Source organism: Anastrepha ludens, chromosome 6, assembly GCF_028408465.1.
Source record: "Anastrepha ludens isolate Willacy chromosome 6, idAnaLude1.1, whole genome shotgun sequence".
In the NCBI taxonomy this organism is placed as follows: Eukaryota; Metazoa; Arthropoda; class Insecta; order Diptera; family Tephritidae; genus Anastrepha; species Anastrepha ludens.
The window spans coordinates 113,394,789-113,416,612 of record NC_071502.1 but is presented as its reverse complement, the minus strand read 5'-3'; the positions used below and the strand labels follow the sequence as shown (position 1 = coordinate 113,416,612).

General features: G+C 34.2%; 1 protein-coding gene across 4 annotated transcripts in view; it reads right to left on the bottom strand.

The window, feature by feature from the left end:
* LOC128868600 (transient-receptor-potential-like protein) overlaps window positions 1–21,452 on the bottom strand; it is a 61,280-nt gene extending 39,828 nt beyond the window's left edge. The window contains exons 1-4 of one of the 4 annotated variants that reach the window (XM_054110876.1): window positions 21,431–21,452; window positions 20,920–21,322; window positions 4,899–5,091; window positions 530–660 (exon numbers count right to left, since the gene is read on the bottom strand). In XM_054110876.1, coding sequence (XP_053966851.1) covers window positions 530–660; window positions 4,899–4,946 — 179 coding nt within the window. In that variant the 5' untranslated portion in view covers window positions 4,947–5,091; window positions 20,920–21,322; window positions 21,431–21,452. Of the gene's footprint in view, window positions 1–529; window positions 661–4,898; window positions 5,092–20,919 lie in introns of all 4 variants that reach the window. The other 3 variants (XM_054110877.1, XM_054110878.1, XM_054110879.1) reach the window with 3 other exon arrangements.
* Between the last annotated feature and the right edge of the window lie 372 nt (window positions 21,453–21,824).

Here is a 21,824-nt window from a genome sequence, read left to right as displayed (position 1 = left end):
CACTTCAAACTTGCTCTTCATTTTAATGGAAATAAATGGGCTATAAGATTGCATGCCCATAAGCTTTCTAAAAATTCACTGCGAATACTGTGAAAGTTTGATGAAAATAGGATGCATCCTTAAAAATATTGCACAAAGTGCGAAAGTAAGATTTGTGGCTTAAGAATGAAGTATAATTTTATAAAATAAATAATTAAAATTAATTTCAATCAAAATACTACTTTTACTAATCTTATATAACACTAACAACACAAGAAAGTTATGATTTTGTATTTCGCAAAACAAATGAATGACAGCAAATTGCAAAGCAAATTTGCGCATACAAAGTCACTCATACGCCACACCGTTCTTTCAGCACCCAACAAAGCAGTGAATGAGCTGACAATAAAAGTTAAGCATACAGCCTCTTTAAAGCAAATATGTATTCAATACCTCTTGAAACATTTCTCATTTAAGCTTAGTAGCAGGCAGCATTTGTCCCACTTTCTAAAATTCACCACCCCGCTACCCTCCCACCAGGCTCACTTACCTGCGCACATTGCCTATATCGCCACGTTCTACCGCCAACAGGAATTTCTTCTCCTCCAACAGCAATGGTTGCGGTAATCCCAAAGGTAAGCAGCCTTTACGCGCGCCAGCCGGTAAGCCATGCGTTGGCACCTGCATGCGCACACATGGCGTATGAGTAACCAGGAAATTTTGTAGTTGAAGTTGAAGTGATTGTCGATTTTTCGTTGTAGTCAAGGAGAATGAAAAGAAAGTAGATGGAGAATAAAAATGCCAGTGTAATAAGTTTAAGGCTTATTTAAATATACGAAATAACAAGCTGACTAAGATGCAAACAACAACAAATCTAACATATATGTATATGTACACTAAGGATTTACGTAGACTGCATACGAGTATATAAGTATTTACAAATAAAAAGAACATATCTGCGGGCTGATTTGGAAATGTAGGAATATAAAAGCATTAGCCATGGGTATGAGGTGCATGAGCTTGATTGTGCAGAAAAGCAGGTGTATTCACGTCCCTGAGTTGACGGCTAAGAGCTAAACAATAAAAGCGATTCGCGCCTAAGTAGCGGAGAGACGGGTGTTAGATGAGGTAAGTAAGCAATTCTTACAGCTGCGGAAATGGGATATCCGGTAGTAGGTAAGTACTGTAAAATCAGGTGCCTAAATTACATTAAAATGTGTATTCAAAACCCATAAATACCTTTAAGGAGGTGGGTGGGCTCTTATTCATTCGTGTTTGCGGTGCAAAGTAGGGAATTTATTACCTTTTTTGTTTGCAAACGCTTGCGGCATGGAATTATGCTAAAAAAGATTTCATGCAATGCGTATAAGTAGGTTAAGTTGAAGGAATTGAAGATGCCTCTCAGTGATGTGAAAGCCAGGTACGTCGTTTCTTTTAGGCTGTGAGGGCTCCTCAGTGCGCTTGTCAGCAAGATAATTACATTTATTATGTGCCAAGTGCGTGTGTGTATTTCATTCATTTTTATTGCAAAATATTTACTTATCCATAAGCAGGCAGCTATGTAATGACACAGAAATATACTAAGTGGGGGCAATAAATTATTGCTAATCATTTTGATTTTGTTACAAAAAATGTATGATGCATATTGACGACCTAAACGAATGCTCGCAATTTTTTTTTTTGCTTTTTACGTGGAAGAAAACACCCAACAGTGTTAGCAAAAAAAGATTTTTAGAAATCAGATCGATTTTTGAGTTACTGGAATATCACATTTTCTTATCATAAAATTCAATGAACTGTAATCAAATATTTTGTGGAAATTTTGATGAAAAAGTTTGAAATTTCGATGACAAGTTGCTGAATTTTCTTTGAAACATGCATATTTCGAGCTAGAAGAATGAATTTTATTTTCATAAAAATTTAATAAAATGAAATAAGAAGCAAATCAGTTGCCAGAAATTGTCAAAATGTGCCTTTGGTACAGTTATTTAACGTAGTATGGCGAATGTATTTCGCAAGCGCACAGTTGCATTCAAAAGAGTAACAACGTTGGGTGCCAAAAAATGTATGATGAATAGTTTAAGTGAGTTAAAACGTTAATAAAATACAAGGTGGCACAAAATTAATCATCTACTTCTTTAGTTTTTAGTAATTAAAAAAAATTATTTTTAGTGATGAAAATTTTTGTTTCGACTTTTGCGCACTTCTTTACTTGTCTATTTGCATACTGCAGCTGTCCAGCTCACAAGTGTCAAATAAAAATGATGTACGAAAAGATTATAAGCCTTTCGATAGGGTGACTAATTTTGCGCCATCTTGTAGATATGAATTTGTAAACTTAGAAAACTATTGGATTGGCAACTAAGTAATTGCGGATTTCACTCATAGAAGGCTCCTGTTGAGTTTTTAGGCTTGCAGACGTATTGCAAATGTAAAACACATTTTGTTATTTGATAGTTGGCAGTTCACCTGTCTATCCGTAAAAAAAATTTGTTGATCGATTGTGTAGTTTTCGTTTGGCGTTCGTTGAAAAATGGAAAATCAAAAGCAACATTTTCGTCATATTTTGCGTTTTTATTTCCGCAAAGGGAACACCGCTTCGCAAGCTCATAAAAATATATGTGCTGTTTATGGTGACGAAGCCTTAAAAGAACGGCAGTGGCAAAATTCGTTTGCCAAGTTTCATTCTGGTGATTATTCACTTAAAGATGAAAAACGCTCGGTCATCCAGTTGAAGTTGATGACGCCCTAATCAAAGCATTAATCGACTCGGATCGTCACAGTACAACACATGAGATTGCAGAGAAGCTTCACGTATCACATACATGCATTGAAAATCATTTAAAACAGCTGGCCAGGTGAACCAACTCGAACAACATCAAAAGCTGATATAATCAAAAAAGGTTTTGTTATCAGTTTGGTGGGATTTCAAAGCAATTGTCTACTTTGAACTCTTACCACCCGACCGAACGATCAATTCTGATGTCTACATTGAACAACTAACGAAATTAAACAGTGCAGTTGAAGAAAAGCAGACCGAATTGACAAATCGAAAGAGTATTGTATTCCATCAAGACAATGCAAGGCCACACCCATTTTTGGCCACTCGGCAAAAAGTATTGGAGCTTGGTTGAGATGTTTTGCCACATCCACCATATAGTCTGGACCTTTCACCATCTGATCACCTTTTGTTTCGATCTTTACAAAACTCCTTGAATGTTAAAAATTTCAGTAATGATGATGATATCAAATCGTGCCTGATTCAATTTTTTGCTAATAAAAACCAGAAGTTTTATGAACGTGGGATTTTGATGCCGCCTCAAAGATAGCAAAAGGTCATTGATCAATAGTTATTTAGTTCCATGCACAAATTGATTTTTTTGATTTTCTAAAAAAAATCCGCAGTTACTTAGTTGTGAACCCAACACTGTGGAATGAATGAAAGAAACATACTTATATTACTTGACTAAATAGAGGGTGATCCGTTTTATTTGTCCTGCCTCTGCTAGCAAATTGCCGTGGTCGCAGATCAGCATTGCAGGGAATGAATCTATAGAAGATGAGAATTTCATATCGATTTCATGACGTATTTTGTGAATGCTGTTTCATACACGGAGCTCCTTCGTCGAAACTCCTCTTTTACGGTTGAAATTGAAAATGTAAACATATAAACAGGAAAAATCTTCAGCTTTAACAGATTGGCTCACAATGCCACCATATTTCAACATGTGCAAGTTACATTTTAAGTTTTTGCTTATGGCATTCAAACTAAATTTTAAGCTTTAGTATATTAAGAGTATTGTAGTATAATTTTATGAATATATTTTTGTGGTACATTTTAGCGCGTTATATACTCCTGTTAGGAGCATTTTTTGCACTTTTCCGCAAAATAGGCAAAAAATTCCCTCTATTGAAAAGTAAAAGGATTAAAATATTCCAAAAAAATATTTTCAGTTATTTTTCTCAAACAAAACGGCTGAACTCATCGCTTGCTTAAAATCAAAGGATTACATAACTTACAGAGCAAATTTATTATAAAAATGTGCTCACTCTCTTGCATAAACTTTGGCCCTCTCTCAAATGAAATTGTATTGTGTCTTTTGTTTTTTTTTTTTTGTTTTTTTTTTTTTGATTTTGTTTTTTTTTTATTCCCCTTTACCAGAATCTATTGTTGTAACAATGCAATTTTGGAAAAAGTTTGATTTTTCCATACAGTGTATTCAGTATACCAGCCATCTTAGCCGCAATTGAACTGCTCAAAATTACATTTTTATCTCTTTAGGCGTTTCTGAAGCGAATGAAACAAGATGGAGGTTCTTTTTAATGTCACAAATAATAATTAAGAAACATGACAGACGCTTAGGAATTATGTGAGCTTCAGCCGACTCATTCCCGAAATAAAGGCAGACGTCAAGGTAAAGAAGCGAAGCCTTAGAAAATTACATTATCAATTTACACTCTTTCGAAAAGTGTAAATTGCTTGAACTAATGTAGGCTTCATATACAATACATACACGTAAAATGAAAATGGTTGCTACTTTTAATACAGCCAAAAACACTAAAAGAGCTTGATTTTTATTCATTTTACTTCATTTTTAAATGTACATTTCCGCTTGGGTTACCCTCCAGCTTTAAGGGGAAAATAATGAGTTTACTTGTTTGAATATTTTCTAGTGGAAGAATTTTAACTACTTGCGCTAAAAGGTTTAATTTAAGTTTGGAATTAATAGACTTTTATAAATAAAAGAATCATCGTGCTGAACAATAATTCTTCGGACTGGGAGCTACTATAAAAAGTTTATATTTCTATTACTATTTACTATTACTACTTACTATTTCTATGAACTATTTATTTACTTTTTTAATATTTTTTCAATTCTCTGTTTTACTACTTATATAATATAAACTGCTGCACTTACAACCATTGGCTTCTTCTTCTGAACACCCAAATTTGCCTTGTGAGTCATTTTTAGATATTTACAGTAGACAAATAAAAAGTTTTCTCAAATGTCCACAGAATTCTGCTCTTATATATTACGTAGAGTAAAATATTTGGAATACAAATAGATCTCCCTTTCATAAGCAGATTTCCTTCTGTTTGATGCACAGCGCCTTCGAAAAAATAAAGATAAAAACTCAAATTAATATGAGAATCATTTAAGAACTTGAAGAAAAGTGAGTGTTGATATTTAGTTTAAGAATTTATTAGCTTCTTGAAATTTACTGTTTGTTGAACACAAATTTGATTTACTGAGTTTTCTGAGATAACTTTCATTTGATATATTTATATTATTTATAAGTTTCCCTTTTTGAATTTTTGTTTTCTGTATATACATTTTTTTACAGACCTTCGTGACTTGGCTTTCTTTTAATATTTTCGTATTCCTTTTGTTTTAATTTTTCGTTTTTTGTGTAGATATAATTTTTTTCTTCTTCTTTGTAAGTTAGTTTTCAATTCTAATTTTTGTAATTTTTTTTTTTTTTAATTTTAACTTAACTTTTTTTATTAATTTTCATAGTTTAAATTTGTTTACCAATTTTATTTAAAATCAATCGGCTTTCAAAATCGGGACACAAGATTTTCCTGAGGCTGCATACAATCGTACATACGCTTAATGGTATATTTTTTGATAAATTATCGAAAGTTCCTGGAACAGACAAAAACTAACATTGCTCAAACTAACAAAGCTCAAAAGTGAGTTTTTCTTTGCGTTCCTTTTGAGAAGCCGATTTTTGTTAAATTTAATTTAATCACACAACTTTTTAGCACATCATCAATCAAGAAATATTGGGCTTGTAATAAAACCCTTTCTGACTTAAATAAATAAATTAGACAGATTTCCTAAAAAAAGATCCTCAAATCCATTTTTTCAGCTGTCGGTTCTCCTTTAATTTAGCTGTTGCTTTTCCTATTAAAATTTGTTTATTATTTAAAGTTAATTTTGTTCCTCGCGTTGCCTATTTGATAAAATTTGCCAAAAGAAACGCTTTGGAAATTTGCATTAGGATATTCGACAAATAGCTGAAATACCTATGTAACGGCTGGGCCATATAGCGTTTGCTTTTTGAACCACCTATTTTTTTGAGAATGGTAACACAAATGACATGTCAAATGGGTTCATAATTTACTTAAAGGTTTGACATTTACGAAATGGGACGCTATAAGCTTGAACAAAATTGGGAAGTATTGAAAACCTATTTCCAAAGTGGTGAGTCTTCTTCTTCTTCCGCGGTTACAGTAAATGGCGAGCGTTACCGTGACATGCTCAACGAGTTGTTTCCAAAAATTGAAGAGGATGGCATGGACGACATGTGGTTTCAACAGGATGGTGCAACTTGTCACACTGCCAAAGTTACACTCGAACTTTTGGCTACCATTTTTGAAAACCGAATAATCAGCCGAAATCCCGATATCAATTGGCCGCCCCCGGAGCTGTAATTTAATCCCGCTGGACTATTTCTTGTGGGGAGCCGTTAAGGGGCATATGCTATGCGAATCATCCAGAGACGATTGATGCTTTAAAACACGAAGTCGAAGTTGCCATTCATGAAATTGGAGCCCAAACAATCGAAAATGTGCCTAAAAACTGGCCTACTGTAAAGCCAGTCGTGGCAGTCATTTGAACGATATTATTTTTTATTCATAAATGACAATGTTCAATCTTCACAATAAAAAAAAAGTTTTAAAAATATTAATTAGTTTTTTTTTTATAGCCGATTCAAAAAGCAAATTTTACATGGCTCACCCAATATAAGTTTATTCAGGCAAATAGGAACGACTATGATTAAGAATGCTGAAGAATAAAAATTGAATGACGAATATGGATGACTTTTTCACTCAGCGCAAGAAATGGCGCAGAAATATTCAGTAGCCAAATTAATAACACAGATCTATGTCGCGAAAATAACATGAGTCCCAAACATATAAACATTAAACAACAAACATAATCAATATAAAAAAAGAATTTGAAAAAAAACTTAGAAAATATAAACAACTAAAACAATTATTTGACAAAAAAATTAAGAAAATTTAATAAAGACAAAATCGAATGTTTTTGTATGAAGAAAAAATTGAATTATAAAAACGAGAAAAAACAATCTATTTCAAAAACATTTTGAAAATATGAAAAAACCCTAAAGTTTGTTCTATGAAAACAAAAACAAAAGGGCTTATTTGAAAAAAGAAGATAAATATTTAGAAATTGCGAAGAGGCGAAAAACCTGAAGTTTCTCGTATGGAAAAAATTTCACTAGACATGAAAAAGAACATAAACTATTTATTTGAAAAAAAGAAACGCAGAAAAGTAAAGAGAAACCCCTAAAGTTGGTGGTAAGAAAAACACCACTTTGTATAAATGAAAAGTGGAAAAAATATTTAGGAAATATAAAAAAATGAAAAGTGTGAAAAAATAATCTAATTATTATTAATTAAGTTAAAAGAGAAAACTCTAAAAAAAACTTTTGAAAATATGGAAAAACTGTAAAAGCAAAAATATATTTGAAACAAGAATTTAGAAAATATAGGAAGAGAAAATCTAATGGCTTTTCTATGAAGAAGAAATTTAATTAATATAAAAGGGAAAAAACTATTTATTTGAAAAATATTTTGAAAATGTTAATTAAACTGAAATTTTTACCATGAAAAAGAAAAAAAATTTTCTTAAAAAAAAAAAATAAAAATTTAGAAAATACGAAAAGGAAAAAAATCTCAAGTTTGTGGTATGAAGAAAATTTGAATAGACATCAAAAAGAAAAAAAATATTTATTCGAAAAAAAATATTAAAATTTAGAAAATACGAAAAGAGGAAACCCTACAGCTTGTGGAATGGAGAAAATTCCAACAGACATGAAAAAGAACCAAAATTATTTGTCTAAAATAAAAAGGCAGAAAATATCAAGAGAAAACATAAACGTTAGTGGTAAGCAAAAAGAAACGTAGTACATATGAAAAAAGAAAAACCTGTTTACTGGAAAAAAAAATTGTATTATGGAAAAGAGTCCCTCCTCGGCGTGCGCCTCGTTGTTGTTTCACAAATGGAGGGGCCTACAATTTAAAGCCGACTCCGAATTGCAGAAATTTTTTATGACAAGCTTTTTCATGGCAGAAATGCACTCGGAGGTTTGTCATTGCCTGCCGAGTGGCGCTATTAGAAAAAAAAACTTTTTCTTCATTTGGGTGTTTCATGAAGGTTCAAACCAACATTTTCCGAATGGTAGTCACACACCAAACCCATTCGGCTACGTTGGTGGAGAAACAATTAACTAATATAAAAAATCACACCACCTGGGTGTGTGATTCTTCATCTGTGCCTTACATTTAGTCAGTCGCCGGATCCGGATTTTACATGCTCTCAATGGCACAAAAAACAGAGACAGAAACAGAGACCATCTCTCTCTCTCTCCCACCTACCTTTTTTTGCCTTTTTATCCAGATGATTTGAATAGATTGGCCTTTCCTTCACTTTTATACAAAAACCATTAAACGAATTATGAACAATCTGCATTTATTTTTAGGTATTTAAAAACTAACTGCTAATCCTCTCTAAAAACTATTCTCGCTTGATCAAATCCCATAAAAAGCTTTTAATAATTGTCAGCCTTTAAGCCATTTGTGGTGTATTCAACATGTTTATGATACCATTCAATGTACCTTCATATGTGTGTATATATGTGTGGACAGTGTAATGCCATGAATTCATAGCATAATGCATATGTTTGTAGAGAGCGCGAAAAAGAGAAAGGGAGATATCACACCCTAAATGCCACTGCGGACATAAATAAAATATATCAACGCATAAGCAAAAAACGATTTCATGGCCAAAAATACAAAGCCACCCGAGCCAAAAAATATTGAAATGGGATTAAATGCAAACACAAGCGCAACTACGACTCACTTATCATGCCGCTATGCGCTTTTTGTCTCTAGTCACCCCATTGACTCACCCAACTTTCGAGTAACTAAATAAAATTGCACCGGCGGGAATTTCGAAAACAAAAGTTGAAGCCATAAAAAATGACTGCCTTCCACAAAGCCGTCGCTGATAGGAGCGATGATACTGATAGTTATTAAAAACGAAAAGCAAAAACTAAATAAGTATATAAACAAAAGAATTGGCACGCGTTTGTTTGGTGTTGGCTGCGCAAGTGTTTGGATGTGGGAACACTCTGCAAATTCTCTGCGTACGGAAATCGGAGTTTTTATTTTGGTGAGTGTCAGTAGGAATGCGCTCGAATTTTTTCAGAAGGAGGTTATCCTTTACAAGAAGCTTAAATATATGCTTATATTCCGAGAGCAGTTGATATTAGGAAATGTGAAATTAGGCTGTATGAAACTCTGTCTAAATATCAGGTCAGTCCATAAGTTCGTGCATTTTTTAAAGTTGGTTTTAAAATTAATAGAAAAGATGTTTAAAGTATTTATTAATCAATAACAAATGTTCCTTCATTATTTACAGTGCCTTCCCAACGTTTGGCAAATTTTTAATTCCCTGCTCAAAAAAAATGTTTATCCTTGGAGCCAAAATACGCTTCGATATCCCTTTTTACAGCTTCTTTTGAGGAGTAGTTTTTGTTACTCATATGACATTGAAGTCCACGGAAAAGGTGATAATCACAAGGTGCAATATCCGGAGTGTATGGTGGATGTGGCATTAGCTCCCATCCGAGCTCGTTCAGCTCGCCTAATGCTTGCCTTTCGGTATGAGGTCTTGCGTTGTCGTGGTGTAACAAAACTTTGTGTCTATTCACTAAAGACGGTCGATTTTTTTTAAGTGCCTCATTCAGGCTTGATAGCTGATGGGAATAAAAATCAGCAGTTATCGTCTGGTTTGGTTCCAGAAGTTCGGAATAAACAATACCGGCCATATCCCACCAAATAGACAGGAGAATCTTCTTGGGGTGAAGGCCATCTCTAGGGGTCGGTTCTGGAGTTTCATCTTTATCTAATCATTGGCGTTTGCGAACAGGATTATTGTAAAATATTACGGATTTTGAAAACCACTTTGGCGCAGTCCTTACACTCTCGGTATCCTCTCCGTGAAGAGTGTTAATTTCTGCAGCAGCAGTTGTTGCATTTTTACCACTTTTTTAAAAAAATTCCAAAATATGCCTCTTATACGCGTTCGAAGATTCCATTTTATTTTTTAACAACACGTGCTTCTATTCGCGATTAAAATCACTTGTTGAATGCACAATATATCAAAGAAAATGTAAATAGTTCCGTTATATTCTGCGAATAATATTTTGTATGCAAAAATCGTACAAAAGTTAAATTATGGGTCAAATACGCATAAACTTATGGACTAACCTGATACTTGAAACCATAAATTTGAATCAAAAAGCATGGCCAACAGTGAGGACTTAAAAGGACTATCCATAAAGGGATACAAATAGGTAGGGAAGGGGATTATTACTACACAGCTAATTAATCGTAGTAGTTTGTTGAGGGAGAGAGAATATCGCTTATCCATTCTTAATACATTTGACCCAAAAATGTATCCTCTAAATCTGCCGAAAACCACACATCGGCACAGAAAATATTGTATTATCTCTAGTGACGTCCCCATTAATAGTGCCCCGTAATTAGTTCCATCCGAGCTCTCAGCTCCCTCTTTCTTTGTCTGAAATTTGTGAATTTGGAACAATTTTGCTACCACCATGGCAGATCGTGTCAGGAAACTCATGGAGGTGCTGGAGTCAGTACTGCATCAACGGTTTTCATGATGCTTATTACATATTTTTCACTTTTAAAAAGTGAATCCTATACTTTATCACTTTTTTTGTACCGTTTTCAAAAATATTTGGTACAGCAAGCTGTTGATTTCGTAGTTTTGTTGAAAGACTACGCTCACAAACAGGAAAAAAACATTTTAATTGTGATATTTTTTTTGGATATTTTTAGTAGAAGGTTAACAGACCTTAATTACCAGAAAAAAGCGCTTGTTTTTGTTAAAAAAAAATTTTTTGTTTGAATAAATTTTTTTTTTTAAACATTGATTTTTTTTAATTTTTTTTTTAACTTTTTCGTTTTATTTAGAAAAACAGTTTTTTTTTTTAAACAAATATTAAATTATTTGAACTTTTTAATAAAAATATATTTTTGCATGTTTTGAAAAATTCACTAGTAGTCTTCCTAGGCAAAATGTTCAGGTCACCAATATAAAGGGTTTGATTGAAAAATAATAAGCTTTATTTTTTTAAGCAGTTTTATTAAACCTTTTGGCGAATACAACTAATATTATTCAAAATAGGACCCTTGAGCGTCAATACGCCGCTGGTAGCGGTCCTTCCACTGCAGGAAACATTTATTAAACTCATCCGCCGCTCATCACGATTTCTCGCACATTCTAATAAGTTAAATTTAACTCTTCACTGATCTCACGGTCAATGTTTAAAAATTCACGGAGCCGGTTCACATCTTCGTCTGTTTACGTCGCCGAAGGCCTTCCAGATCGCTGTTCGTCTTCGACGTCCTCCCAGCCTTCCTTGAACGACTTGCGCCACCGTTTTACCTGGGCACTGGACAGAAATTGGTCCCCATAAGCCTCCTTGAGTAGCCCAATGGTTTCGGTACTCGTTTTGTTTAGATTTACGCAAAATTTGATCGAATAACGTTGCTCCAACGATCGCTGCATTTTCGTCACTGCAAAATCCTAACACACTTTTAAAACAGCTTTCATGCGCGATGTTGACTGCAGCGCTGTTGCCAGCGAACTGGGACCAGTTTCTAGTGGAAGGGGAAGGTCCAACGATCATTTTCCCCCACCAGTCGATTCGGTTGATCGCTTGGCAGACGCTCCGTGCGGGAAGGCTCACTTGCTTATCCCCTGAGATCCTGGAGTAAAATTTCCTAACACACACATTTTTTGTATTGCAGTCAAAATGTCAAATTACGTTCCAACAAAACAGCATTTGCGGGGAGGTTTGCCTTTGATTTTCAATTTAAAGAAAAGTGCAACAGAAGCACATCGTTTACTCTCAGAAGCTTATCCTGAATATGCTCCAGAGGTTAGAGTATGTCAGCAGTGGCTTGCACGATTTAAAAGCGGTGATTTTGACACAGAAGACAAAGAGCGATCAGGTCCATCAGAAAATTTTGAAGACGAAGAATTGGAGGCATTAGTAGATCAAGATCCATGTCTAACTCAAGAAGAACTTGGAGAAACATTAGAAGTCTCTCAACAACCCATTTTTAAACGTTTAAAAGCAGCCGGGTACATTCACAAACAAGGAAATTGGGTGCCACACGAATTGAAGCCGAGAGACGTTAAGAGACGATTTTGCATGTCTGAAATGCTGCTTAATCGTCACAAAAAGAAATCGCTTCTGCATCGTATTGTCACTGGCGATGAAAAGTGGATTCATTACGACAACCCAAAGCGTAAAAGATCATATGTGAAGCCAGGCCAAACAGCCAAAGCGACACCAAAGCCGAATATTCATGGTTTGAAGGTAATGCTCTGTATTTGGTGAGATCAGAAGGGTGTGCTGTACTATGAGCTGTTAAAATTGGGCCAAACGATCACGGGAGAGCTATACAGGCAACAATTGATACGTTTGAAGCAAGCAATAGCCGAAAAATGGCCAGAATGGGCGACCAGATACGAGAAATTGATTTTCCATCATGACAATGCTCGGCTGCATGTTGCAGTACCGGTCAAAAATTATTTGGAAAATGCCCGATGGAAAATTTTACCTCACCCGCTTTATAGGCCAGACATAACTCCTTCTGATTACCACTTGTCTCGGTCGATGCAGAATCACCTTTCTGGAATACGGTTCACCAATATTGAAGGTATTAAAAAATGGATTGATGACTTTCTCGGCGCAAAAGATGAGAAGTTTTTTTGGGATCCATAGATTGCCTGAAAGATGGAAAAAATTGCCGCTTCGGATAGACAATATTTTGAATAAAATATTTTTTCATTTTTATACTTAAGTAAATGGTTTTTTAAGAAAAAAATACGAAATTAATTAGTTGTACAGCCAATATATAATTTTTTCCCCAAACAAATTTTATACAAATGCATATTTTACCCTAAAAAAACTAATTTATAATAATTGAGGAACATTTCACTTCATTTCGTTTAAAAAATTATATATATTTTTTTTTTTGGAAGAAAAACTAAATTTATGAAAATGTAGATATATTTCCCTTTATTTAAATTTTGCACAAAACAATTTAATTTTGTTCACAAATAAGTTTTTTAAAAGGCATATTTTATCCCAAAAAAATCAAAAATTAATAAAAGCTTAGGAAAACACCGCAAATATTTCCCTTTAAGGAACTCTATATCAAAAATTTTCAATATTTAATAAATTTCAAAATTATTGAATTTTGAATTTCTATTATATTTCTTTGAATTTCTTTTATTTTCGTTTCGGTCTTAACCTCGACTCCATTTTCCCTTAGAAGTGGTTTTCTTCTGCAATGCATTCTCCACCGTCACAATAACACATTCATGCGAAATTTTGTATACAGCCCTATACTCCACTATTTCTTGTTGCCTTTTTTATTTTTTTGTAGTACTATAATTTTTGTTGGTTTTTTTGTTTGTATTATTTAGAATTTTTTTCCGCTTTTTTTTTACTTTTAAAACGAAAAGTCCGTTGTCAGCGATACACTTAGTTCAGTGACTTTTTTATACGTCCCATAAACTCTGTTTGCTAATCGCGGAAAAAATTGAAATTGAGTATGAAAGTTTAGCCACTTTTGTGATTCCTTGTTTCTTTTCATTGCCCCCGCTGAGTTTGTTTTGGGCAAATATCAACGAGTTGCTCTCAAGCCAGGGCTTAGTATTGTAGTTTAGTGCTCTTCATTTTTATTTGAATTTTTTTTTTCACAAATAATATCTTTATTTTATATTACATATTTTTGGTATTTCTTTTATTATGCCGTTAACACTATTGCCATGTTAATCGGTCTCGACGCCTAGTTTTATGCCAACATATTGTTTATTCATCCGCTTACAAACATAATTCTTTGTTTATTTATGCGACTTAGTACTATTATACTTGTATATGTATATGATAACGGTGAAAGCAAACATTTTTATTTATACAGCGCGCAAATGAAGTAAAAGCAAGCAAAAACACGACAAAATAAATATGCAAACAAAATATGAGCGCAGGTATGCACAAGTGGGGTTGGTCTGGCCTGCATGGGCACTTTTTGCCTATGCAAACGCACTTTTTGTTGTTACTTATTTTATAGCAGGGGTTTTGTGATTGCGACTTTAAATGACCACAAGCCTGCCGTTTTGTTTTTTGTTTTTGAAGTGGATTTATGCAAACACTTGTCATGTGAATACTATTTTTTAAGGAATACGGATTCTAATACTTTTTGTTGTGTGAAAATCTTTATTTATTTATTTTTCTTTTTAAGTTACTAAAGTATTTGAAAACATTGTTGAAACTTTTTGGAGGCTTAGTACTTTAAAATAATGCGCACTTGGTTAGGATATAATTTTTGGTTGGATTTATGAAATAGCCCCGCTGTTGTAAATTTAAGGGCAACGAAAAAATATTGTTTTTTAAATCTATGAAAAAAATCTAATGAGTTATAAATAACATTAAGTGGTCTAATAAAGGGTTTTTTAATAAGAGATGTTATTTTGATATTCAAAGAAAAATGCTATTTTTTAATATAAATGATCGGAAGTCTATATCAGTATAAAGAGGAAGGTATGCCGTTAATAGTGGAAAGTAACACCAGGCGAATGACCACCACGACCACGCTTACAGGACAATATCCTTCTCATGAAATTTTCCATAACCGAATTGCAAATTGGCTGCCCCATGTCCTCGATAGCCTCACGAATTCCATCTTTGAGGTCTTGAATCGACCCTGGACTGTTGGTGTAGACCTTCTCTTTTACGTGTCCCCAAAGAAAAAAGTCAGAAGGTGTTAAATCACAAGATCTCGGTGGCCAATTGTGATCACCTCTTAACACGGTCCGGAAACTTTTCCCGTAAAAGATCAATGAGTTCGTTGCTTGTGTGACACGTGGCGCCGTCTTGTTGAAAATAAACGTTGCCCAGGTCAATACCATCCGACTCCGGCCATAAAAAATCACTAATCGTCGTTCCATTGTTCTAACTCAACGCGTATATCGCAAAAAGTATCGCGGCAAACAGGCACCGTGTCACAATACTATTCGTCGTTTGGTGTTGAATTTTTTTGAGCACGGGACAGTAGGAGATCTTCAACATGCCGTTCATCGACGACCAAGACGTTCCAATGAACTTGTTGAAGCAGTGAGGAAGAGCGTTGCGCAGGAGCCAATAGTGTCGTATCGTCGTCGCGCCCAGCATTTTGGCGTCAGCGAAACCACAAGGCGGCGTATTTTAAAGGATGATTTAAATTTGTTTCCATAAAGAGTGCAATTGACACAAAGAATATTGCCGACAGACCATTCACGTCGCTCGAAATACGGCCAAACAGTCGCTTGAATGGTGACACTGAACCCAAATTTTAATGACTGACGAGGCACATTTTAGCCTCTCTGGGAGCTTGAATAAAACACTTACCGCATTTGGGGAACTGAAAATCCACACGAGATCCATTAAACGCCATTGAATGATCGGAAAGTAACTGTTTGGGCCAAAACCATCATTGGACCATATATTGTTACCGAGAAAACGAAACGGTCGATAGAAACCGATATCGATGGATGTTGGTTCACTATGTCTGCCCGCAAATGCGTGAGAAAGGTTTAGACGGTTACTGGTTTCAACAAGACGGTGCGCCATGCCACACTGCGAATGCAACAATTGAATTTCTGCAACGAAGATTCTCGGGGCGTCTAGTATCAAAAAGAGGCGACATCGACTGGCCCCTCAGATAGCCTGACTTAACCTCCCCGGTCTTCTTTTTGTGAGGTTATCTGAAAAGGTAGACTACTGACCAGTTTAAGTCAAGCATTTGTACCGAAATCGACGCTATAAAACACGAATTGCTTGACAAGGTGATGACAAACGCCGAAAAAAGATCGCAGTTTGTGATTGCTACTAAAGGGGCCACTTCATTGATATTGTATTAAAAAAAATAGTTTTAATAAATTGTAAATAACCGAACCAAATACAAATACGTCACTTATACAAATCAGTTGTTCTTTTTTTCAAAGTTATTCAATGTTTTCAAAGTATAAATTAAAAAACGAGAGAAAACTGAAGAAGTTTCGAGTTAAAAAAATTATAATATTTTTTTGTTAACACAACTTTCATTTATTGCCTTTCTTCATTTATTATTTTTCATAAACAAATTATCTTTATTTAGTATTTTTTGCTTAAGTTGTCCTAAAAAAACTGTCCAGTCCGACGGAAACATCTTCAAGCATTACCGCTCCCCACCCTTTTCCAATCACAGCTAACTTTGTTTACGGATCTCATCTCTAATTGCTACCTAAGTTAAGGAACCTCTTTCGTCATTCTCTTTTCCTCTAAAAAATTCGCTTAGAATGCAGACTAAATGCTTCAACTAGAACAGCAGGTTCATCCTTTCAGGCACATACGAGTATTTACAACCGAACTATTGCCAGCTTCTGAACTATAACCGAAATTTGGAAACTTAAATGAAGCAAACCTCATATTTTATTTTTACAGTTTTATTAATTACATTTCTTCAATAAATAGAAATTTTGCGTTGAAAATTAAATTTAAAAAATATGCGCTTTTCAAAATAAAATTGAAAAACAAGCAAAAACAAATGAAGAAAAATATTTAATTTCAACTAATTAAAATTTTTTTGTTTTTTTTCAATATTTTTCTTTACTAAATATTTTATACGCGCACTAATTAAGGATAACAAATATTAAATACAAAATTTAGATTCAAGAAATGGCAAAAGAGTTTGTGCAATTGTTAAATTTTCGTAGGCAGCGTTTTAAGTAACTTAAGCGGTGCATAGACGCGGCATTAAAGAAATGTGTATATGTATATGTGAATACATCAATTAATTTTATATTACATATATTACACCTTTGCATAAACAGCGCACCGCACAACTTAAGCAAACATAACAGTTTTACAAATAGAGCCGAAGACACACCAAAAGCCTTGGAAACGCACCAAAAATTTAACTCCAGCAGCTTCACTCACCTGCTGCATTTTCCCGCAAACGAAAGCTTGCAGCTTCTCTAAACGCTCGGGCATAATTTTCATTTTCGTTTCGTTTATACATGCGCTGATGTTACAACAAAAACAAAAAAAACTGCAAGACACAAAAGAGAAATAATTTTAGAAAAAGTTTTATTAAAAAAGTTAAAAAATTATTTGAAAAATCGTTGCTCATATCCATGTGTTGGTAGTGGTTAGTTTATTAGTGAGGTGTCTATTTTTGTTAGCTATTTATTTTCGCAATTATATATTGGAATTTTCAAATTTGTATTATTATTTTTGAAGTTTTTAGCAATGCAGTGTAAAATGTAACTCTCAAAAGCGACAAACAAAACATATTCTATCAGAAACCTTCACCTTAATTTTGGCAACCAGATTGTCTAAAGCGCATGCCTGAAAAGAGGTTAAAAGAGGAGACTGATGTGGGTAAACTTCTCTTCGAGACTCTCAAGCAACTGTCTGACTTAGACGTCAACAACCTAATTAGGTTCCTGAACCGCACAGGCTGGATATAGTCACATTGTAAATAACCGTTAAATAAGTTGATGGCGAGGATGTGGCAACAAAATGGTGCGGAAGCGCTAGTTGGATTTCGGCTGAATCACCACTTCAACCAGCCAACCTCTTAAGGACGGGTTGCTCGCCCAAGAGAGAAAAATATAAAAGAAAATCGCAAAGGATGTTTATGGTGCTGGAAAAAAGTGTCTGCTTATGGGAGTTGTTCGCTTAAGACAGGGGATTCTTGGGAGAGAACACATTCTGAATATGTTTCCTTTCCTTGTTTTTACTTTTTTCATATGCATTTTTCAATTTTGTTTTATTTATTTTTCATTTCATTTAAACATTTCGAATTTCTCGCTGATTGATTTTTTAATTGATTTGATTTCTTTACATTTAAATTTTTTATAGTTTTATATTTTAGAAACAGGAAGCGTAACATCAACGACTCTAACACCATCACACAGAGGCTACAATCTTTCGTCAACAAATGCCTCCGCATCATCTGCAGAATATTCTGGCCAAACACCATCAGTAACGACGCACTGTGGAGATTAGCGAACGAGGAACCCATCCCTAGGCACAGAAAACGCAGAAAGTGGTGATTGATAGGGTACAAATTGAGAAAACCACCACCAGATAGCATAATGTGAATGGCACTGGACTGGAACCCGCAAGTGAACAGAGGTCGCGGCCGACCAAAAACCACTTGGCGAAGGCCAATGCAAAAACAATAGCTCAGAACGGTGTACGCTGGAAGAGTCTTGTCGAGGCCCTCTGCTTCCGACTGGGGGGTGAACAAAGAAAAAAAGTATTTTTGATTTTTTCTTTTATTTATTGACTGATTCCCACCTTAGCTTATTTGATTTCTGGTGTTTGTTATAAGGCTTAATTTTTAATTTTCAAAATTTTTTTTTTTTTTAATATTTATTTATTTAAATTAAAAAATGTTTAATGCTTTTAGTACCTTTTTCTTTTCTATCAAAACAATTAAATACAAATTGTACCTAAGTAAACCTAATACAATACTTTTTCCCAAACTGTTATTTTTAAATAAATTAGGTGTAGATTTTATGGTTATGATTTGCTGCTTTTTATTATTTATATGAAATTATTACAAATTATTAAGTTATAGCTCTGAAATTCTATTTCTGCCACTAGCACTGGGGCTTCGGCTAGTTTATTGTTTATTTCCCGAATATTGATTTATTGCCGCTTTTTTGCTGATTTTTCTAAATTGTAATTTTTAATAATTTGCACTGTTGTTTCATTTTATTTTATTTTGTTATTATATTAAAGATTTTTGAAAATTGTAATTTTTTAATATTTCTTTGTAATATTTAAATTTTTTTTTTTGTCTTGCACTGTTCCAGATCTCTATCGTTTATTTGTATTACTGACTAATTAATTATTTAAAATGAGTTCAAGCTTGATTTAATGTACAAGTAAAACAGATACTGCAATAATTATTTGTCTTTTTTTATGAATAATTTTTTATATATTTTTCCCCCCATTATTTACTTTATTTTTATTTTTTATTTTTTATCTTTTTTCTAATAGGACTATGAATAAGTTCGTGCGGTTTTACAACAGATGGCGTAACTTGATTATTATTCCATCGATCCACATTTCCAAACATTCATTGGAGAGCTACTGTCGTAAGGCACAAGCGTCAGTATAAGTTTTTTATTTGAAGCGTAAACAACAATATTTTTACCACACTTGAAAATGTCGAATTTCGTGCCAAATAATGTGTTTTTGCGGGGAATTCTTCTTCATTATTTTAATATGAAGAAAAAAGCAGCCGAAAGTCATCGTATCTTGGTGGAAGTTTATGGTGAGCATGCTCTATCTGAGCGAACGTGCCAGAAGTGGTTTGCACGCTTTAAAAGTGGTGATTTTGGCTTGGAAGACGAAGAACGCGAGGGTGCGCCGCCTAAGTTCATGGATACCGAATTGGAGGAATTGCTCGATCAAGATCCGGCTCAAACGCAAGAAGAGGTTGCAAAAACTTTGGGAGTTGATCAATCAACCATTTCCAAACGTTTAAAAGCCATGGGAATGATCCGAAAGGTAGGCCATTGGGTGCCGTATGAATTGAAGCCAAGAGACGTTGAACGCCGTTTTATGGCATGCGAACAACTGCTTCAACGGCACAAAAGAAAGGGTTTTTTGCATCGAATTGTGACTGGCGATGAAAAGTGGGTCCATTACGACAATCCAAAACGTCGGGCAACGTATGGATACCCTGGCCATGCTTCAACATCGACGTCGGCGCAGAATATTCATGCCCTGAAGGTTATGCTGTGTATCTGGTGGGACCAGCTGGGTGTTGTGTATTATGAGCTACTGAAACCGAATGAAACGATTACGGGGGATGTCTACCGACGACAATTGATGCGTTTGAGCCGAGCACTGCGAGAAAAACGGCCGCAATACGCCGATAGACACGACAAAGTTATTTTGCAACATGACAATGCTCGGCCACATGTTGCACAAGTGGTCAAAACATACTTAGAAACGCTCAAATGGGATGTCCTACCCCACCCGCCGTATAGTCCAGACCTTGCGCCATCCGATTACTATCTCTTCCGATCGATGCAACATGGCCTGGCTGACCAGCACTTCCGTAATTACGATGAAGTCAAAAAATGGATCGATTCGTGGATTGCGGCAAAACCGACCGAATTTTTCACAAAGGGAATCCGTGAATTGCCAGAAAGATGGGAAAAAGTAGTAGTAAGCGATGGACAATATTTTGAATATTAAATTTGTAACCATTTTACGTCAATAAAGTTTCAAATTTCAAATTTTATTTTATTTTTTTTTTTTTTTTTGCTATTTTATATTATATATATATTTATTATTATTATTTTGTTTTCTATTTTTAATCTTTTTTTATTTTTAGTTTTTTCCTATTTTCAATTTATTTATTTTTTTACTATTTACATTATTTAATCTTTTTTTAATTTTTATATTGTTTTCTATTTGTAATATTTTTTTAATTTGGCTTTTATTTTTGATTTCATCTATCTGCCATTCATAGCACTTTTATTACAATACTTCTAACCTTTCATCAAGAATTTTACTTTATCACAAAGAAAGAAAAGACCTTTTTTTATTAAATTTGTATGTTGTAACAGCACATTAGCTGCGTACACCTGCTAACTAATTAAATTAGGATTTTAGGTTCCACTTCAAAAGACCATATGTTATTCCATATTATTGATTATTTATTTATGTCTTGCAAATTTATACTTTTTCATCGATTATTTATTCCAATATTTTTAACAAAACTTTATTTTCACTCTTTACACGTTACTTTACCTGTCTTGATCAGGCCTTCTTCACTCACTTTTTTACTTATACTGCCTTTTTGTTCTCACTTAAAATTTCATTAGTACATTTTAATTCACAATTTGTGTTTTTTTATATTTTTTTATTCCTTTTCCATATTATTTTTTCTCTTTTATTTGCTGTACTCGCGTCAATCAACTGATACTCAAACAATACGTTGAACGCAAAGACCTCAGCAACACTTTCGCGCACGCACAGCAGCCACAAGAACAGCACTTCAATAACACCAACAACAGCATGACACTTCCGCGTGAAAAGCTGCGGCCGTTTTGAAAGCGTTTTTCGTTATCCGGTTTTTGCGTTTGCTTGGAGTGTTGCGCGACTCGCGCCCAACGTCCACTGGCGTCGACAAACTATTTTACGTATTTATTTTCTGAAAACATACAAAAATTTCCTTTTTTTTGGTAATTTTTTTATACAAATTCTTTTTTTTTTTTTTTCTTTTAATTCAGCCACTCAGTAGCTGACCGTTGCCACTTACACGAAAATACCGTAGCGTTTTGACTGCGCTCGCCATGGGGCGCTGTAGTTTATATAGCACCACCACCACCAACGTTGACAGACGAATGGGCCTAATTTAATTAGGCTAAAACGTTAAATATTTGTTGTAAAATGTGATGGTAAGGTGAAAAATAGAAGAAACATACATATGAATGCGTGTGCGCACATATTTTTATGTATTTCCTGTGAAAAAGCAGCTTTGATGGATATCAATAGCGCAACGTACAAATGTCAACAAGCAGAATGGCGAAGACAAATTGCTATACGAGTATGTGTGGCTGCGTGTGTATGTGTTATTTCACGCAGTTATGTGTGCTTGCAATTACTCGATATATATATATATATATATTTGCATGGGTGTGTGTGTGTATGGA